General features: G+C 48.0%; 1 protein-coding gene across 12 annotated transcripts in view; it reads right to left on the bottom strand.

Annotated features, from left to right (window-relative positions):
- Eml1 (EMAP like 1) overlaps nucleotides 1-15,315 on the bottom strand; it is a 153,754-nt gene that overhangs the window by 101,667 nt on the left and 36,772 nt on the right. For 2 of the 12 annotated variants that reach the window (XM_060388150.1, XM_060388154.1), the window contains exon 1: nucleotides 3,747-4,221. The exons of 9 other annotated variants lie outside the window; for them this stretch is intronic. In XM_060388150.1, the coding sequence (XP_060244133.1) occupies nucleotides 3,747-3,813 (67 nt within the window). In that variant the 5' untranslated portion in view covers nucleotides 3,814-4,221. Of the gene's footprint in view, nucleotides 1-3,746; nucleotides 4,222-14,244; nucleotides 14,263-15,315 lie in introns of those variants that run through there. One more of the 12 variants, XM_060388151.1, reaches the window with a different exon arrangement.

The following is a 15,315-nucleotide window of genomic DNA, read 5'->3' as shown; positions in this document are numbered from 1 at the left end:
ATATGTCCACACAGAGGTGTGTGTGTTGGTATAGCATCCATAACAGAAAAACCATAGTCTTAATGAAGCCCTTAACTATTCGTAATTAATATTTGACAATTAAAACATGTTTGGGGGGCTGAGATGACGGCTTAGCAGTTGACAGCATGGACTTGCGGAGGGCCCCAGTTTGATCTCCAATGCTCGCGTCAGACAATTCAGAGACTCTTGCAAAAATCCAGCCGCAAGGGATCTGGCGCCTCTGGCTCCCACGGGCACTGCACTCCTGTGCACATGGCCCCACACAGAGATGCACATGTGCACAATTAAAGTGCATCTTCTCTTAAAACGTACTTTTAAAATACCTGGAATCTATAGAGACAGGAAGTAAATGAACGGTTGCCAGGGGCTAGGGCAACGTGCACTGACTGCTAACTGTGCAAACTTCCCAGTGTGCTGAAAGCATTCACTTCCCACAATCATAAAAATGAAATAAAGTGGATGAGATGGCTCAGTGAGCAAAGGCGCTTGTCTCCGAGGCTGAGAACCTGAGTTTCTTCCCAGATACCCACACGGTAGAAGGAGAGAACCTACTTCCCCAAGTTATAGTCTGGCCTGCACGTGTACACACAGAGAGAGAAACACACACACACACACACACACACACACACACACACACACACACACAAACTCCAGTACAAAATAAAAACTTTTTTTTAAAAGGGTAGCTATGGTCCACTTTTCAAAACAGGTTTGTTTTTTGTTTTTTGTTTCTCTGTGTAGCCTTGGCTGTCTTGGACTCTATCTGTAGATTAGACTGGCCTCGAACTCACAGACTGCCTGCCTCTGCCTCTCTGCCTGCGAGTGCCAGGATTAAAGGTGTGCGCCACCATGCCTGGCAATACTGTTTCCATTACAACATTGAAAAGCAGTTTGTGGGACTAAGGAGATGGCTTAGTGGGCAAACCATGCAAGCATGAGGGCCTGAGTTTGAATCCCCAGCACTGACATAAAAATCAGGTGCAGTGACGCACACTTGTCAGCCCAGAGCCAAGGGGTAGAAGATTGCTAGCTGGCCAGTCTAGCCAAGACAGCAAGCCCCAGACTCAGTAAGAAAGAGCCTGTCTCAAAAGTGGGGCCAAGAGTGATAGAGACTCCAGATGCCAACCTCTGCCTTTCACATGCATATACACAGATGTGTGTACCTACCACATATGTGCATACAGACATGCACACCTACCCCATACACACACAGGCATACATGCATCTGCACCCATATATTTATTCACACACACACACACACACACACACACACACACACACGTCTGCACCCATACAGGCATACACACATGTTTGAGATTTCTAATACACTTTACAAATTCTAAATATTTAGAAGAAAAAAAAAGTACAAAATTTCAGCTTAAATGAGAGTGGGCTCCTAAGTGATGGGGGACAGCCTCTTCAGGAGCCTGGAATCCTCAGAACTTCCTAGTTAGCAAACCCTGGAAACCGAGTGTGTGGGGGTGTGTGGCGGGGGGGGCAGGAAATCTCATTGTCAAGGGGAGCATCTCTCATTGATGGGCCATCTCCCACCTGTATCTTGTCACGTGACCGTCCAGCCGGCCAGTGTGTGCTGCCTCCTCTGAGGATGACACAGGACAGCTAAGACTCTGGAATCCCTGTCACTCTGAGGTGAGGTGGACATTAGAAAAGTGTGAGTTCACAGCTCATCCTGCTGGGACCTGGCCATTGTGATGTAAATGCCTACTGTAAAAGGCAAGAGGACTTTCCTCCCAGGCTGCTAATGAAATGCTCGGTGCTTCCTTCAGTCGTCCCTGAGATGGCATCCCTGTGACCTGCTGCTTCAGCTGAACCATCGTCGTAATCAACCGAATGGTATTCATTTCTACTTTCGCTGAATGGAAACTTACTGAGTAATCTCGGAGCAACACATCTGTTGCCTAAGACATCCCTGGATAGCAGCCATGTCTGTCCCCCCAAATCGCTTTGGTTTTAAACTTTCATCATTAAGGTTACTCCAAAAATTAATTACCACAGGGTTAACTCTTTGAGGGAAGCAAATTCAACAGCCGTTTGCTGTTTTAAAGTACCATTACTGTTTTATTTTAAAGCTGCTTCTCGTCAAGTTGCCCTCTTCAGCATGTAAGTGCTGGTTTTCACCCTCCTTCCAGCATCTTCATCACCAGCCAGATATCATCCCAACACCCCTAAGCTGTCATTGAGAGACGGCAAGAGACCAAAAACGCTTACACATAAGCCAACTTCATGACTGAGCTACTGAAGAAACCCGGCACCCACTCCAAAGGACTGCCCTAATCAAACCCCTGTCCCCATTTTCATACTCAGTGTCAAACCCTCGGTGATGTGCCCACAGGTGGGATCCACAAAGGCTTTGTGCCTGGGTATCATTCTTTTGAGCCTCACGCCTTTCACAAACAACAGGGAGAATTCCACCAGAACCATGCTGAAGGTTGCACCTACCTTGGACAGCAAAAGTAGCTGTTTAGACATGATTGATTATCAGCCAATTAAGGGAACTATTCAGAGTGCTAATTGAAGAATCTATTCAACCTACCCGGCAGCAAAAACATTCCCATGAGTATCCCAGTGGTCAGAGGGGTACCAAACACAGTCTATCTGCCCCACAGGAAAACCAAAAGCTGGAAAACCTAAGCATAGTTATTAAAAAAAAAAAGAGAGAGAGACAAACTCCACCAGACAAAGAATGAAAGAAAGTCTATGAATGAATCAACACATCCGTTCCTCTTTCCTGCTCAGATGCTCAGAGACAGCTCCGGGTTGCAAACAGGTGGTACTACAAGAAATGCTTGCCTAGATGACAATTACAACTGCTGTGTAAAATTTCCCCAGTTGTTCAAGGGTCTGGGATTCAAATTTTATCCTGACTGCACTCCAGCAAATTCTGTAAAACCCACATTTTACCCTTTAGCAAACTTCTGATAAAGCAGTAACTCCCAATATGCAAAAGAAAAATCGTGTGGTCAACTTTTGTGCACGAATTATCGCACATCATGTTCTGAGAAAATATGCAGAGCGCCGTGGAAAATCTTTTTCAACCCCTCTAGAGAGACTACAAAAATCTCTACAGCATGCATGATTCTATATATTTTTAAGATGCCATATTGGTAACGACGGATGTCTTCTCCCTGTAAAAACTGCCGCATATATGCTCACGCATACCGGAAAAAAAAATCTACTATCCCATAAACTAAATAAGGTCTAACACTTTTAAGCCAGGTCCAGCCGAGCTCTGGAGCACTTTAAAAACCGTGATGACTCCATCCAAGTGGCCCTCAAAGGATTCTGGAGGTCCATCTGCAGCCAGCCCTGCGTGCATCCTGAAAGGGTTTGTTCCAGCATTGATTTGTTTGTTTGCTGAGTTCTGCATCCAACACTGTCCAAACAGATGTGAGTTTGGAAGCGAAAGAGCAACACGTCCCGGAACGCTGAGGTTGCCGGGGCCCTCCCGGCTCCCGGGCTCCCGCGCGCGCTTTCCGCCCGCTGCATCCGCTGGGGCTCTGGGAACCACGGATCCGCCCGCTCCGGGAGCCCCGGGGGTGGGCATCGGGGAGCCCGAGAGCCCGCAGCCGGGTAGAAGCGCGGCCCCGCGGCCCCCAGCACAATGCGCCGGCGGGAACCGGGACGACTTGGCGCGGCCTCGCCCGCGGCCCGGCCTGGCCCTCGCCGCTCGCTCCCAGTGCCCTCGTCCGCCCGCCCGCGCTCACCGTTGCAGAATTGCAGCAGCGAGGACGTGTCGTACAGGCTGCTATAGCTGGAGAAGCCGTCCTCCATGCTGAGGCCGGGCCGCGCCCGCTCCGGCCGCGCTCACCCACACACTGCGCCCTGCCGAGCCGCCGCGGCGCTGGCGCTGGGGCCGGCCCTGCTGTGGCTGCCGCCGGTCACCATGGCAACCCGGGCCCGCTGCTGCCGAGAGCGAACACCCGGCGCCCGAGCTGCCCGCGAGGGGGCGGCCTCGGTGGCGTGGCCCGGAGGAGACGTGGCGGGCGGGGCGCAGAGCTGGGCGCGCCTGGGTCCCGCCTGGGTCCCCACCCTTGACCCCCTCCCTGGTCCTTGCCCCTGGGATCTCCAGACAGAATGCTCGGAGGTGGCGCGGGGACAAAGGGCGAGAAGGGAAGGGACACTTGCAGCTCTTCCCGGAACCCCGGGGAACCTCTTGCCCACCCTCCGTCCCCTAAGCGCTCTCCCTGCGCCCTGGGCAGCTGCAGCACCAAACATGGACCTCAGTGGCGCTTGCCTCTGGCAGAGCGCCTCCTTCAGGGCCGCTTCCAACCAGGAGCGTCCCATCCGGGTCTGCATGTTCTCCAGCTCAGGGTTTGTAACTTCAGGAGAAACTGTGCCCCCCCCTCGGGGGGGGGAAGATGCAGAAAGAGGCTACTCGCCCGCCTCCCCCTGTGACCAGCCCCATATGACGCTGTGAGTTTACGCTAACTTCTTACAGACCCGGAGATCTGGGCTCACTATGAGGAAGGGAATGTCAGCCAAAGAAAGAAACAAACCCAAGCCTCATTAACGCACCCAGCCTATACATACAAGTGGTAGCTGGTTGGTGATTTGAATCTCACTACCCACAGCCAGAAATAAAGATGTTGCCAAGGTGACCAGTGAGCAAGCAGGAGAGAAAGGAAGGCTTAACCCAAGGGTAGGCTCTGTCCACTAGAAGTAAAACTCTGAAGTTTTAGGTATTGACCTCTCCGGGGCTCTGAAGTCTCTTTCTGGAAGTGTTCCCCCACCCCGCCCCCCGCCAACATGCACACTCCATTAGTTGACAAGGCTAGGGATGGGGTTTGTCTTAAAGCTGTAGGTAGAAGGGAAGGGTCTGCCTGGTCCTGTCCTAGCTGAGAGACCACACTTAGAAAACAAGGTTATTTAGTGGAAAGTATTGGAGGGTGGAGACAGAAAGGCTCCAGATGCTGCTGACTCAAGTGTGCAAGGTGGGTGAAGGAGGGCCATGCTGGCAATGATGCCAGAAAGAAGAGCAGGGCCTGCTGGCGGGCCAGGAGGTTTGGCTGGATGTGAAGGAGGGGGCTCATGTTGCAGGCACATGGGGAATGAGATTGGGCAGAGGGAAAAGGGCCAGACAAGAAGCCTGTAGGGGAAGAAAAGCCTGGACCCTGGAGAGCATGGACAAAAGCAAGTGTTCAGGCAGACAGACCTGTGGATTGGTGGGTTGGAGGGCTGGGGTTGGGTGTGACCTGGACAGCCAGTTGTCAAACAGCTCAATGTGTCTTAAGTGCTCCACAAATGAGACACCAAGGGCACAGTTGGTCAGAGTGGGGGTGGGGGTGGGGGTGGGGGGGAAAGATGGAGGATGGGCTGCAGGGAAATTAACTATAGGACAAGAATGAGGAAGGTCAAGTGAGGACAGCAAAGGGACTCCGTGGCAGTTGTAGTGATGGAACTGGGAGACACTGGCAAAGAGATCATGAATGAGCCTTCCCAAGGAGAAAGTTGGAGAGGTGCTGGTATCAGAGAGGCCGAGAGGAGGGAATGCTAAAAGAGCAAGCAAGGAAGTCAGCAGCTCAGAAGAGGAAATGGCCTCAGGAAGCTGTCAGGGCAGAGCTTCCAGGAGGTTGGCACTGTCCTGTGTTCTCTATAAAGCAGCATCTAGGGGGACCAGGCTGGACAAAAACCCATGCACACTGTGGCAGAGGTCTCAGGTGACCGGCCCCATTGTTCAGAAGCAGTGTAGGGAGGAAGGTAGAAGGTGGGCTTCTGGACACCACAGGTAAGGATGTGGAGGTGCATGTCCCAGACAGGTGGGAAGGGAAATGAGACCAAGGAAGGGTGATTGACAGTTAGGAGTCCTCACTGTCCCCTACCAGAGTGGGGGGGGGGTCCTCTTCATCTGTAAGAAGCAGCTACTACAGGGAAGGAGTTTCAGAAGGGAGAGATTTAACACCTCTCTTTTCCCATGCTCTCCTCCCAGCCTTGTGCTTTCTCCCCTCTAGCTTTCAGTAATACTTTATGACCTATAGGATAGCTGCTATAAAAAGCTGCAGTGTGGGCCTGGGAAGATGGCTCAGTGGTTACAGCACCGGTTACACACAAGTGGGCCTGAGGTGAATGCCCAAGGGCCAGGTAGAACTAGATGTGGTAGCTCCCACTGGTAATCCCAGCATTCCTACAGGAGATGGGAGACAGACCCGGGCACTATGTGGGAGTTAATGGGCCAGCTACTCTGGCATGTTCAGTGGTGAACAACAAAAAGAAACTGCAGTGCACGCCTTTAAACCCAGCACTTGGTAGACAGAGGGAGGCAGATCTCTGAGTTCAAGGCCAGGGTCTACAGAGCCAGTTTTAGGACAGTCAGTGCTATACAGAGAAACAAACCAAACAAACAACAAGAAAGGAAGAAAGAAAGAAAGGAAAAAATAAAAAAGAAACTGTTTCAAACAAGGTGAAAGCAAGAACTTACACCCAAGGTTGTCTTCTGACCTCTATAGCACACCATAGCAATTGCAGTCCTGAACTTATACACACACACACACACACAAATGCACAAGCAGACACTCACATACAGAGAGAAAACAAGGTGATGTGTAAACATGGGAAGAAAATGGTAATTATATATAAAGTATTAAAGATGATTCTTTTTAACTGTCCCAGGTTTGGTGTACTTTGTGGCTTTGTGTGATTTGGTAGATACAACCAAAGTCTAAGAATGGGAAAAAAAACAAAACAAAACTGGAATGGGAAAAGAAAAATACACCCAGTTAAGAGGCGAACCAGAACAGGAGATTTTCTTACAGGAGATTATTTCCACTAGAGTGAAATTACAAATAAGAGTTCATTCAGAACTCGGGCCTCTCACTTTTGAGGCAGTAAGGATCATGATTACACCCTTAACCTCGGGGATTAAACAGCTGCAGTTTTCCCACAATCATAAAATCTGGGTCTAAAAACAAAAGCAAAATTTAGAATAATTAGAAGGATATGCATTTTAAGTCAATTAGGTATAATCTAGACAGCATTTAAAAAGGGATCTAAAATGTTCGAGAAGAACCTCTAAAGGCTTAATTGATATGGTGTGATTTTTTTGTGCCCAAACATTTTAACAGACTATTTATTCCACGTCACTTTGAGATAATTTGTGACCTGAGCCCAGAAAATGTTGTCATTGTAATTAATGAGGCAGACTCACCAGGACAATGTAACCACAGTGCTCAGTGGGATTAATGACAGCATTTGTGCGATGTGTGAAACAAGAGAGAGAGAGGGAGAAAGGAAAAATGGGTGTTTTGTAGCCTTTATTCACAGAGAAACAATAAGAAAAAAAACCATCCCGAAATGTGAGCTGTGCATGCCCATTGTTTCACTTAACAGTCTCCAAAAATATCTGCCCAGTGCCAGGCACCACACTTAGGGGTAAGACTGTACAGAGAGCATAGCCCTGGCCAAATCACCTCTGGCCACGACGCCAAGTCACCTGGTCATAGCAGGCACCAGAAAAAGGAAGAAGAAACAGAAATTTCCCTTTTGTGAATATACTGGAAGCAGGGACGTGGGGGGATTTTGTGTCCACATGCGTGCTAGCACAGGTACAACAGCCAGAAGGTGGGGTAACGCAAGTATGCATTGGTGATGGGCTGGATTAACAAAATGTAGGGTATCCATGGGATGGGATATGATTTCAACTCTAAAAGGAAAGGAATCCCGACACCTGCTGCCGCATAGTTGAACTTTGAGGACATTGTGCCGAGTGACTAAACCCTTTGGGATCAAAGGGTTCTTCCACTTATATGACTGTCCTAGAGCCGTCAGGATCAGCGAGGGGGTGGAAGGATTGGTAGGCACTGGGGTGTGAGGCTTCGGGGGCTGCTGCTTACTGGGGTTACAGTTACAGTTTGGAATGATGAAAATGTTCTAGCAGCCTGGAGATGTGGCGTGACAGTTAAGAGTGCTTGCTAGGCAAGAATGAGGAGGAAAGTTCAGATCCCAGCAACAAATAAAAAAACAAAACAAAACAAAAAAAACAGGCATGGTCCCATGCACGCCTGAAACCCCAGCAGTGAGGGAGGCAGAGAGAAGAGGATTGCTAAGCCTGGATAGCTGCCAATATAACTAAAAACAAACAAACAAACAAAACAACAACAACAAAAAACTGTGAGCTCCAGGCTCACAGAGAGCTCTTGCCTCAAAACAACAACGTCCATTGATACTCAGTTCCCTTTTCTGGCCTCCATGTGTTTACATAAGCACATTCACAAGCGAACACACACACACACACACACACACACACACACACATACACACACACGAGAACATTTACCACCCCTCCTCACCTCCTCAGAAAGAAAGAAAGAAAGAAAGAAAGAAAGAAAGAAAGAAAGAAAGAAAGAAAGAAAGAAAGAAAGGAAAAAGAAAGGAAGGAAGGTCATGAAAACAGAACACAGCATCTACAGGCCACGAGGAGCGTCTTCCACAGTGCTCGGAGGAAGCACCCCGGCCCACACCTTGACCTTCACCTTGGCCTTATAATCTCTAGAATCACAGACAATAAAGTCACCCTGTGTGGTACGGGAGGTCATCAGAGAATCTCAAAGCCAAGGGTTAGTCTGCAGACTCCAGCACCCACTCCCGATATTAAAATATAAGATATAAATCAAGTATGGTGGGGACACAGTTCTAATCTCCACACTTTGGAGGCTGAGGCAGGAGAATCACAAGGCTGAAGTCATCCTGGGCCACATGGGGAGATCCTGGCTCAAAAACGATATATGATGTGTACGTGATACAGTGGAAGTAAATATATATTATACCCACACATGATAAATGTTCTCTGAAGTGAGAAATGGAGTGGGTCTGAGCATCAGTAACGACCTGTGGCTTCCTGCCTGCCTGACAATGCAGCGGATGTTCTCCAGCCTCCCGGACACACGGATGCTCAGCTCCTTTCAAAACCGAACAGTCCTAGCGATTAAAAAGATTTTTTTATCCTAGACGTCCTAGCCAAAACATCCTTCATCGACACTTTTATTCTAGTTTATGACTGCCTGCATCACACCTGAAGCTTCTATGTGTTCAGAAATGTGTGGTGATCTGCCCTGTCTGCTCCATTCTCCAGGGCTAACCAAAAGAGAGGTGCAGTCTTTGGGTCAGTGCAGGTTTGGCATCTAACACATCCTGCCACACCATGCGAGCTACGATCTCCTGGTCACAGCTTTCAGTCATGCCATCCGCTTGAATACTTTGCCAGCAAGCTCTCCCTGTCCTGAGAGCCTATCTGCCTTTTCCATCAGCAACAAGGCCACCCCCTCAGCAAGGCCTGGGCGGGGATCCCCATGCACATCCCGCCTATCCCCGCAATGGCTTGTGCATCCCTGAGCTCAGTGGATGCTGGCTTGTGTCCATCTCTCCTGGAGCATATGCTTCTAAGGTTCACCATGACACCACGTTAAGTGAAATAGACCATCTGTAAATACTGATGAATGAATGAACAGTTTTCCATCACATACAATAGGCTTTTAAATGCTGGAAGAGAGGACACATCTCTTCAGGATAACATCTCTGTTTGTGGGTCTAGACACACAGCAGGTCCACAGTTTCTAGACTCCTTACAATCATGGAGGCCCATCCCTAGACCATGATAACCTCACAGGACCCTGACAGGTACTGCCCTTGAGTACCCAAGATGCTATGACTTTATTGATGTAACTGAAGTTCACATTGACTATTTATTATTATTATTGTTGTTATTATTGTTATTATTATTATTATTATTATTATTATTATATAGACAGGGTATAGATGTTGGCTTACTATGAACCCATGGTCAATCACAAACCTCTCAGTCTTTTTTTCAAATGACTAATGTCAGATTTTCTTAATCTTGTGCTGAGCCAATTTATTTCATTTGTATCCAAAGACTGGATTAATCTTTATTCCCTCTAAATGTCATTTTATTGGTTTTCATCCATCATTTTAGCCAACCAAAATCTCTTCAACTCTCAGCCCTGTGACAGCAGTGAATACAGAGTGAGAAAATTTCTGGTGCCTCCTTCATTCTTGTCACCCTTAAGCATGCTAGCAGAGCAGGGGGTGGGCAGGGAGAGCCCTGGGCAGAATGTGGGGATGGCTCCTAGACACTTCCCTGCTGATCTGTTTATCCAGACTCTGATGGGTTTGTCCAGCGAAAGATGGAGTCTCCTGATATCTTCTTAGCCAGCCCAGTCGCCTCCATAGCACCCACAGGACATCAAGAAAGGCCTCTCCAGCCTCGTCGATCTAGTCTGGTAAGACCATGAAAAGAGGAAATGGGCGTGTTTGGCTCTTAATGACAACCTTTCCTGCCAAGCATTTCCACGCTAGCTCTTCAAAAAACTGTTGAAAGCTTTTCTCAGAACCAATATTAATATAAAATGTATCATTCGTATTTTCCAGAATCCAATGTTTCCTTTTTTTTTTTAGTAAATGATAATTTTTTTTCTCCCTTTCCAGTTTTCTGTAATTCCATCTGACGAAATTAAAGACTGTTCATCAAAACCCAGAGACTGTGTTGGTGGCAACTGAGTGACCCTCCACAGCTCTCTCCTTTCATGGGCTCTTGCAGGATGCTCCTTCAGTTTAGGATTTTCATCCTTAGTGGAAAAACAACAACCCAGAGAGCTAAGGACTATATATGCAGGCCATCATTCTGAGTCCTTGGCGGCTCCTGTCCAGAGGCCAAGTGTCCTGAGTCTGTATTGCCCCCACAGCCCATCTTATGGAGGTGGCTTCTATACTCCTTTGGAATCTCAGGGTCGGGAGTCAGAGAGGCACCAACCAAGACACAGACAGTCCTTTCTACCACCACCCATCTCAGCCTCACAGCCTCAGTTCAAAAATGCTGACCCACCGTATTCCCACAGATAAACTTACTCAAAGAAGTTCTTAACGATTTGCATCCATCAAATAAACTTGCATGTTTTGAAATATCTGAAGTGAAGTGGAAAATTAAAAAGCAATCTGCAGCTTGTTTTCTTTTTTTTTTAAGATTTATTTTTATCTTCAAGGATGTGTACACCCGTGTATGGGTTTGTGTACGTGAGCGAAGATGCCAACGCATGCTGAAAGAGGGTGTTGTGTACCCTGGGGCTGGAGTTACAGGTAGATGTGAACTTGGGTCCTCTGCGAGAGCAGTGTGCACTTTTAACTGCCGAACCTTCCCATCAGACCTGCAGGTGGTCTCCTGTTCTTTTTTTAAGTTATTTATTTATTTTTTTACCCAGGGGCTGTCAACATGTAAATATCCCATGTACAATAATGCAGGCCCCGCAGCACATCGTGCGTGAACTTCAACTTCAACTTACAGTGTCTCAACGGGGCGAGTTCAGCTAGAAAGCATTCATTTGTCTGCTCCGCCGTGTTGCCTGTAGGCTCCACAGAAGCCCTCGGCATGTGACAGGCTGACCGCTGAGACAATCAGCTAATATCAGAGCCATGTTCATCACAGTGAGCCTGGGACAGCCGGGGCCCTGCCTCTGTCCTGGCAAAGGGCCAGCGGTCTCCTCGTGCCTTGTTGAAGTATTCTGGTGGGGATGGTAAACTGTATGGTTGCTCCAGCCGGTGTGGACAGGCCGGGAATCTATCCACGCTGGAAGACATGACTGATATTCACTTTCACGTAGTTAAAATGCCATCCCGGGCTGCCTCTCGGCAGCAGAGTTTTGAAAAGTGCAGTGAAGTTGCTAGAAATCTGGATTCCTATCAGGAAAGCTTAAAAAAAAAAAATAAAATAAAGATCCACTTAGGGATTAGAGAGTTTGCTCATCTTGGGGGAGCTGTCCAGAATCAGGGTGAAAAGGGCATCCGTAGAACATAGAGTCCAAACATGGTGCAGGGAGGTCAGAGGTCAATCCTGGGTGTCGTTCTCCCGGCACCATCTACCTTGTTCTTTCGTTTGAATAAGAAGAACTGCCGCGGTGACAGATCTCTGAGACTTCTCACTGAGGCACAAAACTCTAAGGTCTGTGATAACTCATCAGCTTTCAGCTTCACTTGAATGAAGTTATACGACCATGTGGGTAAGGGCTCTCGACCAAGGGGCCCTGTGGTAAATATTCCCACCCGATGCATCCGTGTGTAAACACGCCTGTGTGTTGGCCATTCTAGTGAAAAGCATGTGTGTCAGCAGGACAGGTGGCTGGAGAACAAATCTGCAGTTAGCCTAACAATGTGTGAGAACAGAGGGGCCCACTCTGACTGTATTACTAATGGTCACTAATGGCAATAAACTGGAAATCACTCATGTGCTGGGCACTGCGATACCATCCTTCGTTACATTGTGTCGGAGGTTGGTCTGATGCTTGTATTTGGATGCTAACAGCTGGCCCTCGAGATCTAGTTATTGCCTAGATACACCTGTCCTTGTTTCGTAAACCTACCTGAATGGCTGATTAAATGGCCTATACCTGGGCAGGGCAGAATGGGATAGGAAGGGTTAAGGTTCCCAGGCTTCAAGTTCAAGAGAATCATGGGAAACAAACGCATGGGAAGAAAGGAGGCAGGAGGACACGATGACAGGTTACCATGGAGAAGGAACCACGTGGCCTAGGAGGAAGGACCCCAAGGATGGCATGGATGAAAAAAAAAACAAAAACAAAAAAAAAAAAACCAAGATAAAAAAATATAAACAAATATTTTTAGAATTATGGATGGAAAGTAGCCCAGATAGGAACGGTTAAGATGTATGGCATTGGATGGGGACTGGGAGATGGATTTAGAGGTGATTGAGACAGTGTAGGTATGACATCAGCCCTGCCCAAGGTAAATATGCAAATTTAAAATCCCACAGATGTCTATGTCTTATCTGCTTATGATAGCAGGTTAAATAATACCACCATAATAATTATAGGGCTAATAATTAGTAGATAGATAGATAGATAGATAGATAACATTATTTAGCCCAACACCCATTTTATCACCACCATCAACACTGGATTGTTCATGGTGCAGTAATTAAAAGCTGGCAAAGGGCTGGAGACACATCAGCGGTTAAGAGCACTGGCTGCTCTTCCAGAGGTCCCAGATTTGATTCGTAGCAGCTACACGGCAGCTTACCACTGTCTGTAACTCAAGTTCCAGGGGATCCAACACCCTCTTTTGGCTTCCGAGGACACCAGACATACATGTGATGCCCAGACACCCATGCAGGCAAAACACCCAAACACATAAGATAAGAAAATCAATCTCTTCTTTGAAACCCAAGGATTTCAACAGATGTGACAACAGTGAGCTCAAACACACACATTTCGGGGACTCCGCACCAATGAACCACAGGATTTAGCTTTTCCTCCATTTATAGAGACAATCGTTTCTCTCCTTCCATCTGTTAAGGGCGCTGAGTGCACACAGTCTGTGCGTGGTCATTGCTTGGTTACACGCAGGAGACACTCTCGAGACCCCTTGCCAACACCAAAGCCCACATATGCTCAGGAATCCTGAACAGAGAGCCACAGGGCTCCCCAGAACTGGTGCCTATCAACCTGCTGACGGTGTGAGCCCAGCATGCCAGGCAAGTGCTCTACCACTGACATCCGACCCCAGCCTACCAATGACACATCCTACCAATGACACATCCTACCAATGTCAGTGTGACATAAAGAACCGTGAAGCTGTATTATTTAGAGAATGCTGATAAGAAAAAAAAAATCTGTACATTGATCTTTTTATATGTCCTTTTCCCCAATAGGTGGTTGTCTGGATTCATAGAACCATAGACCCAGGTATCACACTTATGTATGGGAATAGATGTGTCACCTGCTAAGACTTTATTTTCGATAGTAGGACATTTTTTTTGTGCCGTTTTAAAGCAGCAGGGAAAAAAAACATACTCTCAAAAAGAGAGGCGCCGTTTAGAAAGCCCATCTGTTTCAGTTGGAAGAATACACACAAACTATAGCATAAAAACAGGCTATGGGAATGTTCTTTCTCCCAAATGCTGCCTTAGGGAGACTATTCACATTCTTTATGTGCTAACTGAGCGTGCAAAGTGTTTGCTTCATAATCCTTCCGGTCATCCCAGTACCTTTTCCATAGGTGATAGAGCTTGCTGTCTCTAACGCTATATTTAGTTGCATTAAGAACATAGCCCAGTTATGGCAATCTATCTTCTCCACTGCAAGCTGGCCTGTCAATGCTCAACTCTAGTCCCTTCCCGGCCAAATGAAGAGGGATCTGGGCCTGCGAGCCCACCACAGCGGGGCTTTGGCTACCTGAACTTACCGTGCCTGGTATGCGTCAGCCTAGCTGCCTGGAAAATGGGCCACGTGCTGGTCTTTGTCTCCATTTCCCATCTCACAGCTGGACTTGGCCTTCCTCTGTCCCTCTTTTCCCAGTCACCATCTCTTAAGGCTCCTCTCAAATGCTACTCACCCTAAGAGGCCCTCTTTCCCCCTGCTCCGCACATCTCCTGCCTTCCCTGAACTTCTCAGCACGCAGGACCTGGATCTCATGGTCCCGTGACCTTGCTTTAGGCTCTGTAGGTGTCAGAGAATGGTCAGAGTTGGACCACACTGCCAGTACCTAGGGCGCACCTGATCAAGCCGGTGACTCCTCTGCCTTCACCTCTTGGGCAGTTCCCCCTCAGAAGATGTACACCTGACTACAGAATGTACTCAGTAGCTTACAGAATGAAAAGAAAAAGCTGCTCCCCACCCCCTGCCTCCCCCTGCCCCTCCACCCCTTTAACCAGTAAAGCTCTTCATGAATACTGGACTAGTTTCCATTTTTAGCTAATTAGTAAACAGCATTTTGGCTCTTTAACTGGCTAACTTAAATTTAGCTCGTCTTTTCCCTTAAAGTCAAGCTGTCAGTGGGGTTTGCGAGATTTGCAATTAAAATCTTAACTCATTTCCAAGAGGACGCAAGCCTCCCCTCCCCCTGTCTTTTCTATCTTCGGCTTTGGCCCTACCAGGGAGGGCCCCCGAGTGGACAAAGAAGATTGTCCCTGAGTAGCAAAGCACCCAGGAGCCTGCTCAATGCCCTTGGTGGCCTCCCAAACAAGCAGGACCCATGGCCATGGCTGCAAAGTGTCCATCAGGTGTGTAGCTGGGCAACCCCGCCCCACCCCCATCCTCCACAGGATCCCCGTGGGGTTGTTAAAAGTGAGCAGCATTCTCTCTAGGACCAGCAGTGTAGTGCTGGCAGGGTACCCTAGTATGCCAGCCATGCATAGTTACTGAGCATAGCGGGTAGGTCCTGAGGGGTCTCAAGAGAGCAAGCCTGAGTACAAGAAAGAAAGGCACCCTTGGGGGGAAGGGAGGCAATAAACAAACGCAGAATATTACATAGCCA

This window comes from Meriones unguiculatus, chromosome 7, assembly GCF_030254825.1.
Source record: "Meriones unguiculatus strain TT.TT164.6M chromosome 7, Bangor_MerUng_6.1, whole genome shotgun sequence".
NCBI classification, from domain to species: domain Eukaryota; kingdom Metazoa; phylum Chordata; class Mammalia; order Rodentia; family Muridae; genus Meriones; species Meriones unguiculatus.
Note: the sequence above shows the minus strand (reverse complement) of the source record. Positions and strands in the feature narration are given on the sequence as shown.